The sequence below is a fragment of the Triturus cristatus genome, chromosome 2_1, assembly GCF_964204655.1.
Source record: "Triturus cristatus chromosome 2_1, aTriCri1.1, whole genome shotgun sequence".
Classification (NCBI taxonomy): domain Eukaryota; kingdom Metazoa; phylum Chordata; class Amphibia; order Caudata; family Salamandridae; genus Triturus; species Triturus cristatus.
The window spans coordinates 766373417-766390826 of NC_140581.1; the positions used below are offsets into that span (position 1 = coordinate 766373417).

At 46.1% G+C, this 17410-nt stretch overlaps 1 protein-coding gene across 1 annotated transcript in view; it reads left to right on the forward strand.

Moving 5' to 3' along the window:
- The window catches only part of SLC12A2 (solute carrier family 12 member 2), a 345212-nt gene that overhangs the window by 287933 nt on the left and 39869 nt on the right, over positions 1 to 17410 (forward strand). The window contains exons 22-24 of the mRNA XM_085632709.1: positions 5304 to 5426; positions 6461 to 6572; positions 8746 to 8832. Coding sequence (XP_085488835.1) covers positions 5304 to 5426; positions 6461 to 6572; positions 8746 to 8832 — 322 coding nt within the window. The remainder of the gene's footprint in view (positions 1 to 5303; positions 5427 to 6460; positions 6573 to 8745; positions 8833 to 17410) is intronic.

Below are 17410 nucleotides of genomic sequence, written 5' to 3' on the forward strand. Positions count from 1 at the left end.
TGGCTGCCTACCTTCCGCAGTCTGGGATACCTGTATTACCATACCTCGATGCAGGCAGGCCCAGTGTAGTCAGTGTGGATTACCTGTGAATGACGTCTGACCTATTGACATCATTGTGGTTCACTAAAAACCAGTCTAAGCCCCACCGGATTCCTCAGCAGAGCCTTCCATTTATTGAGGTGATTCTGGATATAGTGGGGTTTAGGGCTTGTCCTCTGCCAAAACACGTCCAGGATTTTGGCTATGATCCTGATGTTTCATACTCAGTCCCGGAGCACAGTGAGAGTGGCTCAGAGGCTTCTAAGCCTCTCAGCCTACAGCATCCTCCATTTCAGTTATGCCAGGAAGCACGTGCGCTGCCTTGGCACCTAAGGTTTTAGTGGGCCCAGCATCATTACTGACATCATCCAGGTCTCAGAGAAGGCTCAAGGGTTGCAATGCTGGCTGTAGGAACCCAATTGGTCCAGCAGGAGGCCTCTCTTCCTTCCTCACTCAGAGCGGACGGTGGTGATATAAGTGTTGCTGCTGGGCTGATGAGGTCCTCCGGGGAAGGCGGAGATTAGATGGCCCTGGTCTCTGGCAAACTGCCGGCTACACCTCCGTCTGCTGGAGCTCCAGACGATTCATCTAGCTCTCAAGGCCTTCCTACTGTCCATCAAGGGGAGGCTAGTACAGGTTATGATAAACAATGTCCCCGCCATATGGCACTGCAACACGTAGGGTGGAGTGGGGTCCTGTGCCAAGAGGTTTTGTGTCTCCGGAGAGGGTTGAATTAAGCTGGCCAGGCAGCACCTGGCAGATAACAAGTGGTGTCTACATCCCAAGAATGCAGGGGGCCTCTCCCAATAGTGGAAGACCCCTGGCTAGATGTTTTCACTCTCACGAAGAACCCACAGTGTCAAAAAATGTGCACAATAGAGTTTCTCGCAGAACATTTGTTAAGAGACACATTCTGGCTGGATCGGAATACAGCACTCCTATATGCCTTCCAGCCTTTCCGGTTTCGGCCAGAGTTCTGAAGAGCAAGAACAGAGCTAAAGTCATCCTGGTGGCTCAGGATTGAGCCAGAAGTGTAGTACCTGAACCTTCTAGAAATATGCATCTGTTCCCCAATCAGGCTGCCACTTTGTGAGGACCTCCTAGCTCCACAATGAGTCCAGGCTTCCACATAAATCGACACAATCTGCGCCCATTTGCTTGGAGACTGAATGGCAGCAATTGGCTGCTCTTGGTTTGCTGCCTGAAGTGGATGTCATTCCTGCTGCCAGACTCCCTTCCACAAAATACGTTTATGTTTTCCACTGGACAAATGTGTGCACTTGTGTGGTGTTAGCAGCACTAAGCCCTTACAGGCAATGCTGTCATATGTACTTTTGATTGTTTCATCTGTAGCCCAGCAAGGCCTTGCCATGAGCACTATCCATGGTTATTTGTCTGGCCTTTCTATGTTAGCCGAGCCAACCGTCCTTGTTCAAATCACCTGTTGTGATGAGGTTTAGAAAAGGCTTAACACACGTTCTCTCCCCAGCCAGCCCTTTCAGATGCGACAGTGGGACCGTGACTTGGTCTTGACATTTCGCATATGTGCACACTTTGAGCTGATGCATAGCTGCTTGCTCAATCTCCTGTTCTTGAAGTCCATCTTCCTCAACTTGTTGCAAAAGTGAACCTCAGGCACTTTTTATGCATCTGCCGTAAAGTACCTAGTTCCTTGAAAATTGGTCCTGAGGACCATGGGAGCCTTCTTACCTAAAGTTGTGATGACTTCTACATTGGGCAATCCATCATTCTTCTAGTTTTCTATGCACCTCTCACCCCTTTGAAGAGAAGGAGAGGCTCCACCAGTTAAAACCCCTAATTAACTTTAAACTTTTACATTGATACCAAGGACGAACCGCTACTTGTGGGATTGAAGAAAGGGAAGGTGATGCAGAAGAGGACCTTGTTGATGTTGGTAGTACTCATTAAGATCTGGCATTCACTGGCCAAGAAACTGTCTGCAGAATGTCTTGGAGCCTATTTCACGACGGCCAAGGCTGCCACCTCTGTGTTGGCACATGGAATGCCTGTACTTGACATCTGCCATGCTGCAAAGTTTGCATTCGTGCATACATTTATGAAGCACAACTGACTTGACAGCCAGGTCCAGCGGGAACGATATTTCACCCACTCAATCCTGCTAAACATTTTGTGTCTGAGCCAACACCAAGGATCCTCCACCTAGAGGAGGTGTATTACTTTGGTAACTAGACTGAGGGGAGGAATCTGTGGTTAGAAGGATCCATCGGAAGAATGAGTATCTTCCCTTCTTTATGCTGGATACTGCATCCAACATGCAGTACCCTGCCAACCTCCCTGTTAAGTGGCCCCTTTTTGACATTTTAAAAGATCCCACGTTAGTATTCAGCACACTGTTACCAACAATTTATCACGCTCCGTGTCTTAGGACTCAAAGGTAGGATAAGAAACTGACAAGTGCACAGGAGTGGTATTTATATGTGGTTCTGCTCCGTCACTTCCGGTGTGAGTCTAATCTGCCTGAGTCGCACAACACCTGCGTTGCAGAGGAGCACTACTTTGGGTAAAAAAAGTCTCCTGATCAAGTCTGGCTTCGGAAGGGTAAGTTGAGCGGTGATAATCTGCATTGAGAATGTTCACCAGAAGGAGCATTACCAAAGACAAATTACTTCTTGTTCTTCTTCCTCGTCTTGAGAATCTCTGTCCTCTTGCCTTCCTAAGACTTAACCTTCATCCTCTTTTAAGTGCAGATTGCCAAGCACTAGTCAAAGGATCATTCTCCACAATGTCCCTAGGTGTTGGAGGTATAGGTGTCGTCGGTGAATGCAGCGGTTTAGAAACCTGTGCTTGAGGAGGAGGTAGTAACAGTGGATGTGGCAGAAGTGGTGGTGTGGGTCATGATCCAAGATCCAGCAGAGATGTGGCAGTTGAGTCGTCAGTCTTTGGAAAGCTTGAATCCCTTGCAGTATTAACTTTAAAGAAACTGCTACCTACACTGTAGAAAATTTCAGGTGCATTGGTTCATATGGAAGCTCATAGATATTTGGGCGACATTCAGATGGGAAATTTTGGTGCTGATAAATACCATAGTCCTGCTGAAAGTCTACCTCCTTCCTCTTGATAAGCGGCCGCCTCCTTGTTCTCTGGAAAGTAGCACACATACACATTACTATATGCTATGTCTGAGACTTGGTCTAGGTCTGTGATGTCATTCTCTAGCTCAGAATCCAAGATGAGCACTGGCAGTTGTGCAGAAATCTTCAAAGGTGAATGTGACAAAGCTGACAAAAAAATGTAATTCAGTGGCTTACAGATGACCCAGCATAATACCTTGCGAGAGGGTAAAGACAACAAATGCATTGTTTGTGCATATTATCTGGATAAATATTTAGCTTGCAGTCTGACGAGGACTTAAAGAGATCTTTGTTCTTCCAGTATCCTAGAGACTGGTGGGAATGACCCCCTGGGTAGAAGCTAAAACCTCCCTTTAATAAGTCAGTTTGTGGAAGCTTAAGTTAGGGCTGACTGAAGTTTACTGAAGACCAAGTAGAAGTCAGTATGCAACAGATTTATGTCAAAGATGGGTAGGAGCAGAGCTCTATTCGTGGACTCTCACACAGTGTGCTGTAGAGTTCTGAGCTGTGGTTACTTCTATGAAAAGTAAAGTGCTCAGCCACTTGAACTCTTTATCCTAAAGTTTGAGTTGTTTCAAAATGAGGTGAATGTGCTGCTAAACACTGTTGTTGGGCCTTTGGTCATTTTAACAATGTTTATTGCCAAATTACCGGGGATTCACAGTCTGGCATTTGTGAATGATTAAAGCACGCAAGATTCCAAAGCTGTAGAACTGGCATTACGGATGAATAACCAATTTATTTGGGTATCTAATAAGTTTTTAATATGTTAGTATCCACGTTTTGACGCGGACAGTCCCTGGATTCTGCAACTATTTCCTTAGTTTATGAGATTAAGATGGATGTGAACAGTTGATGCCTTCATCTGAAGTTTAGAATTCTGCCTCCTGGTGTATGCTTTCGGTAATTGTGTTTAGGGTGTCTTTGAACAGATGTTTTTTAGTGAACTCCTGGGAATTTTGGATCGTTTCTCCTTTGTTTGTGGTTTCTGCAGTGAAGCATGTATTAGATTGAGAATAGAACAGGGTATTGCGTTTGTGGTAGTCTGTTAGAGTGTGTAAGTTCTTTTACCATTATTCGCAATGGTAGGCTTGCTTTAGAAGGTTGTCACTGTTCGTTTTAGCAAGGATTTGGAAAGCAGGGCTGTATGTGCTGTAGTAGATGTCGGTCTCCTACAGATATGTGCCATGTGAAACAAGTGCCACCAGAGAATGAAGCTGAGCAGAAGTAGGACTCCAGCCTGGAACAGAATCTGCCACTACTCAGATATGCCGCATGTTCCTGTAAATTGTTCTAACTCCCGCTGCAGGTAGCATTCCCTCCACTGCTAACATGGGAGGGAACAAAACAAAATCCCTATAAAACTCCTAGCCCGTGAGTGTGCATACAGGGGATCGTGCTGGCGTTGGTTTCAGCTGGAGCAGTACCACCCCAGGCTCTGGCTGCCCGTACTAACTCGGGGGACACGTAAGGTGTTGACTGACCCTTGTAGGAACAGAAACGAAAGGTTAATTCCACTTCTTGAAGCATTTCATTTTTCTTTATGTACATCACCAGACTCCAATTCGAATGAAAAAAAGCAGGATTTCCAGTGAAATTTGAATCCATAATGCATTAATTACAATCCAAAAAACATGCACCCCATCACGCACATTCTCTGGTTCTGACGCAGCCCATCCTTCTCATGGTTTCACTTGTAACCTCTTTCTCTCTCAGCTATCCGTTTCATAACGTAGGGCAGATTTATTGGGGCCTGTGGTTGCAATTCACAGTAAATATCCCACTGTGGCCAACAACCTTCCTGATTTTATTTTTGAAATATCTTCGGGCACAAACTTGGTTATTAACTCTGTTTACTCAGTTTTCAGCCTTCAGTTCCCAATATCCCTAAATAATTTATAAATGTAGATGCTCTAATATTCTTATACCACCCTCAATTGACATGGTATTTCAAATACCTTAAGCCTGAACGTTCTAGCTGGTCATTCATATGCTGTTATTTGGACACATGGCCGCTTTGGTAGCAGGAAAGCAATAGCTGTCAATCTTTACAAGCTCACATCTATGCCACGCAAATAAAACCAGTCTTTTTTAAAAAAATTTATAGTGGTTACATTTGTAATTGTTTTCCCTTTCTTCCCAAACATACAGAACCAAAGGGCCCTCCTGCTCCTTTGAATGTAGCAGACCAAAAACTTCTTGATGCAAGTTCACAGTTTCAGAGGAAGCAAGGCAAAAGCACCATTGATGTCTGGTGGCTGTTTGATGACGGAGGTAAGAGCAGGGTTCTGTCAGGCAGGTATTATCTTTAGGAGTAGATTAGTCTCGTGTTGGCAACATGTTGAAAACCAATAAGATTCGAGAGGCAAATACAACCGGTTTGAATAGTGTAAGTCGGTGAGGTGAAGTAGCAATGCTAGTTAGACCATGTTTACAATAATGTGTTAGAATGCTCTGCATAGATTTGTTCTCTGCAATATAAGAAACATTAACACTTCACAAAATGTCGGCCATAAAGGGTGGAATGGTTTTTGCTATGATGCTAAAAGCGTTTATGGTTTATTTTGAAAAAAGAGCTAGACTGATTCATACAATTCTGGACAAGTTTTTGAGAGCGCTATATTTAAACTTGAAAGATTGTCTTTGACAACAAGGGGATTGATAATTTAGAGAAGGTTTTGGTTTGAGCTACGGAAGAAGCCTACTGTGAATGCTATAAAAGTACTAGAAGAGGTACGTAGAGCTCTAAAACATTGAGCTTATTAAGTGTTGAACAACTAGATCTGTGGCTTCTGGCCCAGCTGGGAGGCTTTGATTTAAAAATAGCATTTATCACTTGGAATATTTTCAACAGTCTCCAACATAAGTATAATCTTGGCTGCTTTCGCCCAGTTCCTCTTTTTATTTTTTTTGTTCCCTGTGCATCATTTCTTAAATGCGTGCTTTGCCTGTTCCAAATGTATGGAAGCTTGTAGCTTCTCTTAAATGTGCAGCGTGCTACACAAGTTGCCAGAGTTGGAGTTGCTTATTATTGTGAAAATTGTTCCATTTACCAAATTATTGGTGGTCATGCAACTTGATGACAAATGTAAAAATAGTTTAACTTGATTAACACAGATCACCCATGTGTCAAAGGTCTCCTAAGTGCATGCCACGTGACGATCTAAGAAACACAGTGAAGGTGTACATATGAATGCAAACTCATTCTTGGAATGTAAAAATAAAAAGAAATAAACTAATAAAGTTGCTACGCATTGGCACAACTGCACTGCTGTTGAACTTTTTTCCCTCTTATCATTCTAACCTAGGCCTCACGCTATTGATCCCTTACCTGCTAACTACAAAAAAGAAATGGAAGGACTGCAAGATCCGAGTGTTTATTGGTGGGAAAATAAACAGAATAGATCATGACAGACGAGCGTAAGTTATTTCAAAAGTACTTTAAGTGATAGTTGCGGTCTTAATCTGGCTTAATGTGACCGCTCTTTGTTTCTCATGCGCCCTCCTGTAGAATTTGAAAGCTGCTGAGAGAGATGCAAAGATATCGGAGTTTGAATGCATTCATAGAAATTGCACTGTCCTGAACGTGCTAATCCACTGGTGACTTTTGTAACAATGTAGTTGATAATATTATGGATTGGAACTGAGGAAAGCTGCTTTAAAGTGGGATTATCCTTTTTGACCCAGTTCTTCTTTCATTGTTGGCTTTCTTGAAGCTGCATTGTTGAAAAGTATTCTTGTACACCGACGCAGTTTTGCATCTTAAGTGCCAGAGGAATATAGCCCTTTACATCGCATGCGTTTACAATGCATGCAATTACAATGCAGTCGTTACAACGACCGCGTTGTTACATCGCAGTACCATTACATCGCAAGTCGTTACATCGACTTGCTGTAGAGGGCGTGCTGGATTTAGGAATAGTATAATTTACTATTCCAACTCCAGTGTGCACAACAGTGGGGAAGGTGTTGGAATAGTAAATTATACTGTTCCTTAGGTTAGCGGGCCCCTACAGCAAGTCGATGTAACGACTTCCGTTGTAATGGTACTGCGATGTAACAACGTGGTCGTTGTAACGACCGCGTTGTAACGCATGTGAGGTGATGGCTGTTTAATGTGTTTACAATGCATGCGATTACAATGAGGTCGTTACAACGACCGCGTTGTTATATCGCAGTACGATTACAACGCAAGTCGTTACATCAACTTGCTGTAGGGGGCGCACTGGACTTATGAATAGTATAATTTACTATTCCAACTCCAGTGTGCGCAACAGTAGGGAAGGTGTTGGAATAGTAATAATCCTTAGGTTAGCACACCCCCCTACAGCAAGTCGATGCAACAACTTGTGTTGTAATGATACTGCGATGTAACAACGTGGTCGTTGCATTTCGTGATCTGTGTAGCTTCCAAATGCAGAACCCTTAATGTGATTCACTACATACATCCTTGTTGAAGTCCTCTGTCGTCCCACTGCAGAACTCCAAACAGTGGATTCTTCAAATGCTCAAGTTGATGAGATAAACTTACATGCAAGATTGAAATCCTGTTAACTATGTGCTTAAAAGACTTAAACCCCTTCAGCACTCAATGAACGTTCATTTGCCTTCAGCTGAACTTTCTTTGGCTCCAACTTGTATACTCCTGGACTTTGAGTTTTTCCCTTCTTAGTTGATACTGCAACTTGTCTCAATGCCTTATTTCCCCAAATTCCCAACCCATTCCCCAACAGTACCTGTGCTCGTCACAGCCATGTTTTACTATTTTCATACTTTTTTGTACGTGTGGAGTCTCAATTTAAAAGCGTTATGAAAAATCCCTGATGAACCACTGCTCTATGATAAAAATATAAATAGACTCCTATTTACTTGCCTTGAAAATCAGCAAAACTAAACTTATACTTGTTGACGTTATAATCCATCTGCTGTGAGAATATAAACTTGCTTCAGTTGACGGTTGCGAGATTCCTACCCTCACAAAGATAAAGACCTTGGGATTTTATGTCTGGACCCGGAGGCGCGACTGCACAGTGCTAAGTAACTGTAGCTGCTATTTAATTCTCCTCAAGATACACTGACCATTGTTGAGGGAAAATGACAGCTGACTTGAGTCAAATACCTTGCTTTCTAGTGGACCATACTGATCGCCTATCAGTTGTGGTTTTGAATAGTATTCTGAATAGGGGTTGAAGTAATAGAATAATCTATTGACCAATCTTGTCCCAAGTGAACAAGCATGGTGCATTGAATGCAAGTTTTTCTTAGTGATCAATGGAGTCTATCTTGTCACCAGCCAGTGAAACCAATGCATAGGTTTGGGTTTTATTGGGAGGATATGATATCCCATTCGGGTTTGTACATCTTATTACTCTCTTCCTAACCTCTGTTAGATGTGGTGGTGCTTCTATATATTTTAGCACCTTGATGGACCTTATCGTGAACAGAATGACAAATGGCCTATTCAGAGTCCTGCAACTCACAACTGCAATGAAATCATAAATAATGTTTATAATTGTGCTCGAAGATTTAAAAAAAAAAAAGCAAAACTGGTTAAGTAGTTTATAATGGTCTCCGCTTGCGTATTTTATTTTAGGATGGCTACATTACTCAGCAAATTTCGCATTGACTTCTCAGACATAATGGTTATTGGAGACATCAATACAAAGCCTAAGAAGGAACAGTAAGTTGTTAATTGCATCTAAGAGTATCTCTGTTAAGTACATTACTTTCTCCTACATGTTTCATAATCTTTGCTGTCTTTCGAATTATCTTGCTTCCTTCAATGACAGGTAGGACTAAAATACATTTTGTGAATATAACAATGCAGATGGTTCTTATAGGGTGAAGCGGGTCCGCTATGTTCACCCAGTTTTCAAGTGTTTCTTGAAATGCATGCAAATAGGTTCAGTTCTCGAAGCGGTTGAAGACATTCTATAGTTTTGAGCTTTGTACTGTATTAAGTTTGTAGGATGGTGTTTCTCCCACAACATTTGGCCACAGCTGACATACTGTTATTGTCTTTCTTTAGCCCAGCAGACCTTTGCTGTGGCAACTCTTTCAGGTTGTCACCCTGTATAGCCTTTTTTTTTACGACTACCTGATCAGCCATCTCTTTTCAAATCACCCGCTGTGCAGCATTTCTTGAAATGCTGATTCATTTGTGCCTGCCAGCACCACTGGGACCTTAATTTATCACCTTCCTCATGAACACTCCATTCAAATCAATCCATAGCTGGTCCCTTTGTCTCTTGATGTTAAAAGTCAGATTTCTTATTGCGATTACCTCAGCTCATCACGTAATCCAACTACAAGCTCGGTCTGCTTTCTCCCAAAAGTGATCACACCTTTCCATGTAGGACAGTTCATCACTGTCCCAGCTTTCTTTGCCACACTTCACTTCTCCCAGGGGGAAGACGACTCCATATCGATCCAAAGAGGGGCCTGAGCTTCTACATTGACCGCACCAGAGAACATCGGGTGGATGATTAGCTCTTTGTGGGTTTCTCTGGGGTGAAAAAGGGCAAAGCTGTACGGAAGAGGACCATCTTTAAGTGGATGGTCTTGTGCATCAAAATCTGTTAGGGCCTGGTAAAGAAGCAGCCTATGGAAGGCTTGTGCGCTCATTCCACCAGAGTGAAGGCAGTTACCACTGTGCTGGCCAGTCTTGAACATCTCACAGACTGCTACATGACCATGAGTCCATATGTTCATGAAGTACTACTGCTTGAATAACTTGAATAACCGGGTCCAGTGGAGGGAGTGGTATTATTTAGCATTGCCAGTCCTACAGGATTTCCTGTTATAAGTCATTCCACAGACCCACTACCTAGGGAGGTACTGCGTTAGTATCTATTCAGGGTGCGTTTAAAAGTATCAATCAGTAGGAAACGTTAATGTTCGAGGCATGTGGGCTGCTGAATTCATATCTGTGCATAGATCGCCGCCTAGTGTTGGGTCCGAATGTTTGCACGTTGTTGTCCTGGAAGAGTCTTCGAAGTATCCTGAGATAGGTGACTCCTCCCCTGGACCACAGTGCGCATGGGCATCCTCTCCATCCTCAGATTGTTTTTTTCCACCATTGGGTTCGGATGTACTTATCTTGACTCAAGTTAGGAAAATTTAGTTTCAGGCCAAAAGGCCTTTAGTTTTCGTCGGTACTGTTCCCGATCGGTATCGACAGCTTACTTGCTAGTTTAGCACCCTTATCAACTTTTTTCAGATCCGTTTCATCCGACCATCGACCTTACATCGACGATGGAATCGAGGACCCCATTCAAACGGTGTCCTGTTTGCCACGCAAAATATCCACATATCGACGTCCACCCGGTGTGCAACAAATGCCTCTCTCCGGATCACGACGAATCGAAATGTATGGCCTGTGCCCGATTCAGATCCAAGAAGACTCTCCGGAATCGACGAGCCGCGAGATTAGAAGCGCAGCAATCGGCACCGGCCCCGACAAACATCTTCAGCACCGAGGACGAAGATGTTGAAAGCGTGGAAAACAAACTCAAGCCCAGCTTCCGAACACTATTCCCGATCGGAAGACGCAGATGAAGAGCTTTTTCACAGGGAAGAAGCCGACGATGAGGTAGGGGACTACGATGAGGCCTTCGGGGTCGAAGAAGATAGCTCTGGTGAAGAGCAGGGCCTACCCGTCCAAACGGAGGCTATTAAAGTGCGTCAGTCTACGGCTCCGGTCGAGGGATCGCCTTCGGGCCTTACCCGAGATCAATCCCGCAGTTCTTCGGCCCCGCCCTCTGGCCCGGCCTCGAACATCCAGCGAGAGCCATTATTACCGAAAAAGACTGGTTTCCCTTCAACGAAACCGAAACCAATAGTCGCACCGGTTCAACAGAAACCGAAAGTGAAACTGGCACTGGTCGGCTCGAAGACCTCCACTCCTTCGACGCCAGCCAAAACCATCGGCTCCGACCGCACCAAAAGGGATTTCGGCGCCGAACTCGCTGCAGCGGATGTCGGCACCGATCCAAAGAGGAAGGCCATCGGTACCACCAAAGCGCCTCGGCCCCCGGCACCGAAGCAATCGGCACCGACCACCAAGGTTAAAATGGCCGCTCCATCGGAATCCACCTCGAAGGCAGCGACTACGGTCCAGTCATCGACGCCGTCGACCGCTACTACCTCTCCTCGACTCGATGACCCTGTGGCTCCGAAGAAGTCCACACCTACCTCTACGGAACCACTCGGCACCAAAGAACCTTCGGCGTTCTCGGTGCGAAAAGTTGCAGCGTCCTTGCAACGTATCAGAACAGGCAGCCCTCCAGGCCACGTCGGGCTCGGAGCCGAAAAAGGCTCCAAAGGCACCTTCGGCATCAACCAACATCACTTTTGGTTTGCCGCCGTCCACAGCGCCTAAACTATTCGAGATCCGAACACGTGTCACCCAGAAAAGGTCCCCATTTACTGGACACTCTCCTACTGGGCCTTCACCGTCCCAATTCATCGACGCCGACACCGGCAGGCTCATGCTCCGAAAGCGGAAGGTCACTTCCGAGCAGGCTTTGGACTCTTACAGAATCCCTCTAAAGCAAAAACTGCCAGCAGAATCGGAACCAGTTCTATATGAACGCCTCCACACCTCCTATACAGATCCCCAGTCCTTCTCTCCGACGCACTCCGACACAGACGCAATGGAGGATTACATGGGTGATGACACCACCTACCCCAGGGATATAGATCCTGAGGAGCAGCAGGACCCAGATCAAGCTTGGGATGACCCCGTAGACCCGGGTGCCGCTACAGATACCCAGGAGACGCAGCTTTATGGCGCAAAAACATCTCCCACAGAGGACACTGCTGCATTCAACGCCCTCATTGAACGTGCCGCAGCCAATCATGGAGTGCAACTCCACTCGGACACAATTGAGGACGATTTCTTAGTGGACACTTTCGCCTCCTAGGAGAGGACTGTAAAGACTCTGCCCATGTTAAAAGGTGTCCTCAAGCCAGCAAAGGACATTTTCAAGGAAACCACCAGGGCACGGGTGATAAACCCCAGGATCGAGAAAAAATACAAGCCTGCGCCCGGGGACCCTATGTACATTAGAGGCCAGTTACCTCTGGACTCCATCGTGGTTGCTAACGCTCGCAAACGAGCGCACTCGCAGACAACTGGTGATGCTCCTCCCCCGGACAAGGAGTCCAAGGTGCTGGAGACCTCCGGCAAAAGGATTGCAGCCCAGGCGGCAAACATATGGCGCATTGCCAATACACAGGCGCTCCTGGCTCGCTACGATCGCTCACACTATGACACGTTGGAGTCCCTACTCCAACATCTACCAGACGAGTACAAAGAGGCAGCAGAGCTCCTCATCAGGGAGGGACAACTTCTCACAAACGCATCCATTAACCCCTTCCATGCTCATGACGGAACGGTTCCGTCATGAGCCACGGTTGAGCTGTGCTCATGACGGAACCGTTCCGTCATGGCCCCGCCCGCGCTCGAACCCTTCAGCACCGCGGCGGAATTCGCCCAGCGCTGAAGGGGTTAAGTGTGCACTGGATGCCGCTGACACAGCTGCGAGGGCAATAAACACCAGCGTCATGCTACGACGACACGCTTGGTTACGAATCTCCGGATTCAAACCTGAGGTTCAAAATAACATCCTCAACCAGCCTGTCAACCCCGACTACTTATTCGGACCAGAAGTTGACACCACCCTAGAAAAGATCAAAAAAGACACAGACACTGCAAAGTCAATGGGGGCTCTACAAACGCAGACATTTCGTAGTGGCTCCTTTCGTCGCCCCGGAAATAGGGGAGCGGCTAGAGGACAGGGGTCACAGCAAACCTACAATAAAGGGGGCACACAGAGTACCTACGATAAAAACACCAGAGGTGGATATCGTGGCTCCAGCACCAATGGCAGAGGACGCGGTTACGGCAACACCAGGTCCTCGCCCAAGAACAAGCAGAGACGCCCTCTCCCTTCCCCCCCGACCACATAACACCTGTCGGGGGGAGACTCCAGCGGTTCCTGTCCACGTGGAATACCATCACCACGGACAGGTGGGTCAGAGATGTTATCCAACACGGTTACTGTCTCGAATTAACCTCCACTCCACCCACCATACCGCCAAAGCACCGTCCTATGTCCTCAGAGCACTTAGCATTATTGCAGCAGGAAGTGCTAAGTATGCTGCAAAAAGGCGCAATAGAGGTCGTGCCCGTCCACCAGCAAGGGACAGGGGTGTACTCCCTGTACTTCTTAATACCGAAGAAGGACGGGTCACTCAGACCTATACTAGACCTGAGACCCCTCAACCACTACATTCTCTCAGAGCATTTCCATATGCTCACCCTACAGCAGGTTCTCCCGCTGCTCAGACAGGGAGACTTCCTAGCCACACTAGACCTCAAAGATGCGTACTTCCACATACCCATACACCCGTCACACCGAAAATATCTCAGGTTCACTATTCAGGGGCAGCACTACCAATTCAAAGTCCTCCCCTTCGGTGTGACAACAGCACCCAGAGTTTTCACCAAGTGCCTAGCTACAGTAGCTGCACATCTACGGAGACAACACATCCACGTCTACCCTTACCTGGACGACTGGCTTGTTCAGGCAAGGTCAGCCCAACAATGTGCCAGCCACATGTCCCTCACCATTCACCTTCTTCACAGTCTGGGATTCTCACTAAATTACCCAAAATCACATCTCCAACCCGCACACGTACAACAGTACCTAGGTGCGACCATAGACACTCTGGCAGCCACAGCTCAGCCAAATTTAGTGAGGGTCAACAGCATGCAAATGCTGATCTCAAAGTTCAAACCTCAACACTCCCTTCCTGCGCGAGTGTTCATACAATTGATAGGCATGATGGCCTCCTGCATTTTCATAGTCCCGCACGCGAGACTACATATGCGCCCGCTTCAGGAGTGCTTGGCACGTCAATGGAATCGGGCTCACGGGCAATTAAAAGACCTAGTGTTGGTGAGCGGTCGGGCATACAACTCTCTGCATTGGTGGAATCCACAAAACCTTTGCAAGGGCCGACCGTTCCAAGAGCCTGTTCCACAAATAATACTGACGGCGGACGCGTCTCTCCAGGGATGGGGAGCTCATGTACTCAGTTACACAGTGCAGGGACTATGGACAATACAGCAAAAGAAGATGCACATCAACCTTCTAGAACTGATGGCAATCTTCCTGGCAATGAAAGCATTCAAGGTACACTTGTGCAACAAAGTCGTGTTGATCCGGACGGACAACATGACTGCCATGTACTACATACAGAAGCAGGGAGGAACACACTCTCCACAGTTGTCTCATCTGGCTCAGAGCATGTGGAAGTGGGCCATTCAGAGGAACCTATTCCTCATGGCGGAGCACCTCCCGGGCAAGGACAACCAGATGGCGGATCTGCTCAGCAGACACAGCCACCAGATGCACGAGTGGGAGCTACATCCGTCAGTACTCCAACCGTACTTCCAACAGTGGGGTCATCCAGAGATAGACCTATTCGCCACAAACGAAAACGCAAAATGCCAAAGCTTTGCCGCCAGGTTCCCACATCCACAGTCGCAGGGCAATGCGATATGGATGAACTGGTCCGGCAGATTTGCGTACGCTTTTCCCCCAGCGCCATTAATACCGCTGGTGGCACGCAAACTGCGACAGCACTCACTGACACTCATCCTAGTTGCTCCCACATGGGCGCGCCAGCCATGGTACACCACCTTTCTAGAACTTTCCGTGGTGCCGCATCAAAGGCTGCGGATCAAACCTGCACTCTTAACGCAGAACCATGGCGAAATTCAGCACCCAGATCTGCAACAGCTGAACCTGGCAATCTGGCTCCTGAAGTCTTAGAGTTTGGCTACCTAAACCTGCCACCTGACTGTATGGAGATCATTAAAGAAGCTAGGAGACCCACTACCAGAGCTTGCTATGCAGCTAAATGGAAGAGGTTTGTCATTTACTGCAACAACAATGACATTAACCCGCTAGACGCATCCATTCAAAATATAATCTGTTACCTCTTACACCTCTACCGATGCAATCTGGCATACACCTCAATACGTATCCATTTGACCGCAATAGCAGCCTATCTCCAGAACAGGCAGCACCTCTCTTTATTCCGAGTGCCTGCCATCAAAGCTTTCTTGGAGGGACTTAAACGAGTAATTCCCCCAAGACACCCACCAGCACCGATGTTGAACCTCAACTTGGTCCTCACCCGACTGATGGGCCCACCCTTCGAACCTCTACACTCATGTGAGATTCAATTTCTCACCTGGAAAGTAGCTTTCCTAGTGGCAATCACTTCGTTAAGAAGAGTTAGTGAACTCCAGGCACTAACCATTCAAGAGCCATTCATACAGGTTCACGCAAACAGGGTCGTACTACGTACCAACCCCAAATTCATGCCTAAAGTTATATCGCAGTTCCACATGAATCAAACTATTGAACTGCCTGTTTTCTTTCAAAATCCACAAAATGTCGCTGAAAGAATGCTCCATACACTAGATGTCAAAAGAGCCCTCATGTACTATATAGACAGAACTAAAGACTTTAGCAAGACAAAACAACTTTTCGTTGCCTTTTCTCCACAACACAAAGGCAATGCCATCTCCAAAGCAGGTATAGCCAGATGGATCGTTAAATGTATTCAAATTTGCTATCAAAAGGCTAAACGCACATTAACTATTCCCCCACGAGCCCACTCAACACGTAAGTTAGGGGCATCCATGGCTTTCCTGGGAAACATTCCTTTACAGGATATATGTAGAGCAGCCACATGGTCCACTATACATACATTTACCAAACACTACTGTGTAGATGTACACTCAAAACAGCAGGCAGCTGTAGGACAGGCTGTTCTCAAAACTCTTTTTCAGACTGCTGCAGCTGGCACTGGTGGCCGCCGCTAATAGGAGGTACTGCTATGTATTCTATGCACAGATATGAATTCAGAAGCCCACATGCCTCGAACTGAATATGCTACTTACCAGTATGCATCTGTTCTTGGCATGTAGGGCTGCTGACATTCATATCGCCCACCCTCCTCCCCGGCGCCTGTAGCAGCTGCAGCTCTCAGAATTACTGTATAGCATGGTCATCACTTTCTGTATCTACTCCATCACTGCCACAATGGCGAAAAACAATCTGAGGATGTAGAGGATGCCCATGCGCACTGTGGTCCAGGGGAGGAGTCACCTATCTCAGGATACTTCGAAGACTCTTCCAGGACAACAACGTGCAAACATCCGGACCCAACACTAGGCGGCGATCTATGCACAGATATGAATGTCAGCAGCCCTACATGCCAAGAACGATGCATACTGGTAAGTAGCATATTCATACCATAGCTTGCGGTTTTTTTTCTTTTTTTTTTCTTTTTGTGGTTGTATACTCTTATCAAACTGCAGATTTCTCACTGACTCTCGCCCCTCTCCATTCTGTCGAATGGACTTATTTAGTTCAATGTTCCCAAGTCTCCAATTTAGAAATGTGCACACCCGCACAATCAGATTTCAAAAGACTTAGTTAGATGGCACAGATCGAGAGCAGGAAAAAACTGACCATGCACAAAGGTGGTGGCTATGTAGCAGCCCTAATGTCACTTCTTTGGGGATGGACTCAACGCTCTGTACGGACAGGTGAGGAAGTTGTTGTGAACAATTTTTAGATCCAGTCTGTTGCACGGTTAAATTGAGTATCCACCACAAAGAGCGTTATCGAAGGAAAGTACGTTTCTCAACATGGCCATAGGCCTCAATAATAGTGTGTTTAGTAGTACATCCACCTCGTTTAAAGTAACCTGAAATTCAGCCAGTGAGGTGGAAGTGCTAGCTCTCCTATTCCCCCTAAAGGTTACAAGGGCTTAGATTTCTTCCGCATGTCATGTGTGACAGTCCCCAAAGAGGGCTCTGCTCTAACCGCTCATTGACCTGCCCTACTTTCAGCTTTTTCAAATTCCTGTAAATTGTTTTTTTTTTGTTTAGAGTATATTATCTGGATAATGCATATTTTCAGGGCCAATGAGACCTCTGCTCTGTCACCAGCTGTCATCATGAGTGATAGAGCAGGATTTGAAAAGACATTTCTTCTCTCATCTATCTGTGGACAGTAAAAGATGTATAGTGATGATCCACATGAGCACTGTATTGCCTTTATCCATCGCACAAGGTGTCATGCTGTGACATTTATCAGACTTATTCATCTAAGACCCTGAAGGATAGGAAAACGAGGCTACCACTGAGCATTTTGGAAAGGAAGAAAAAA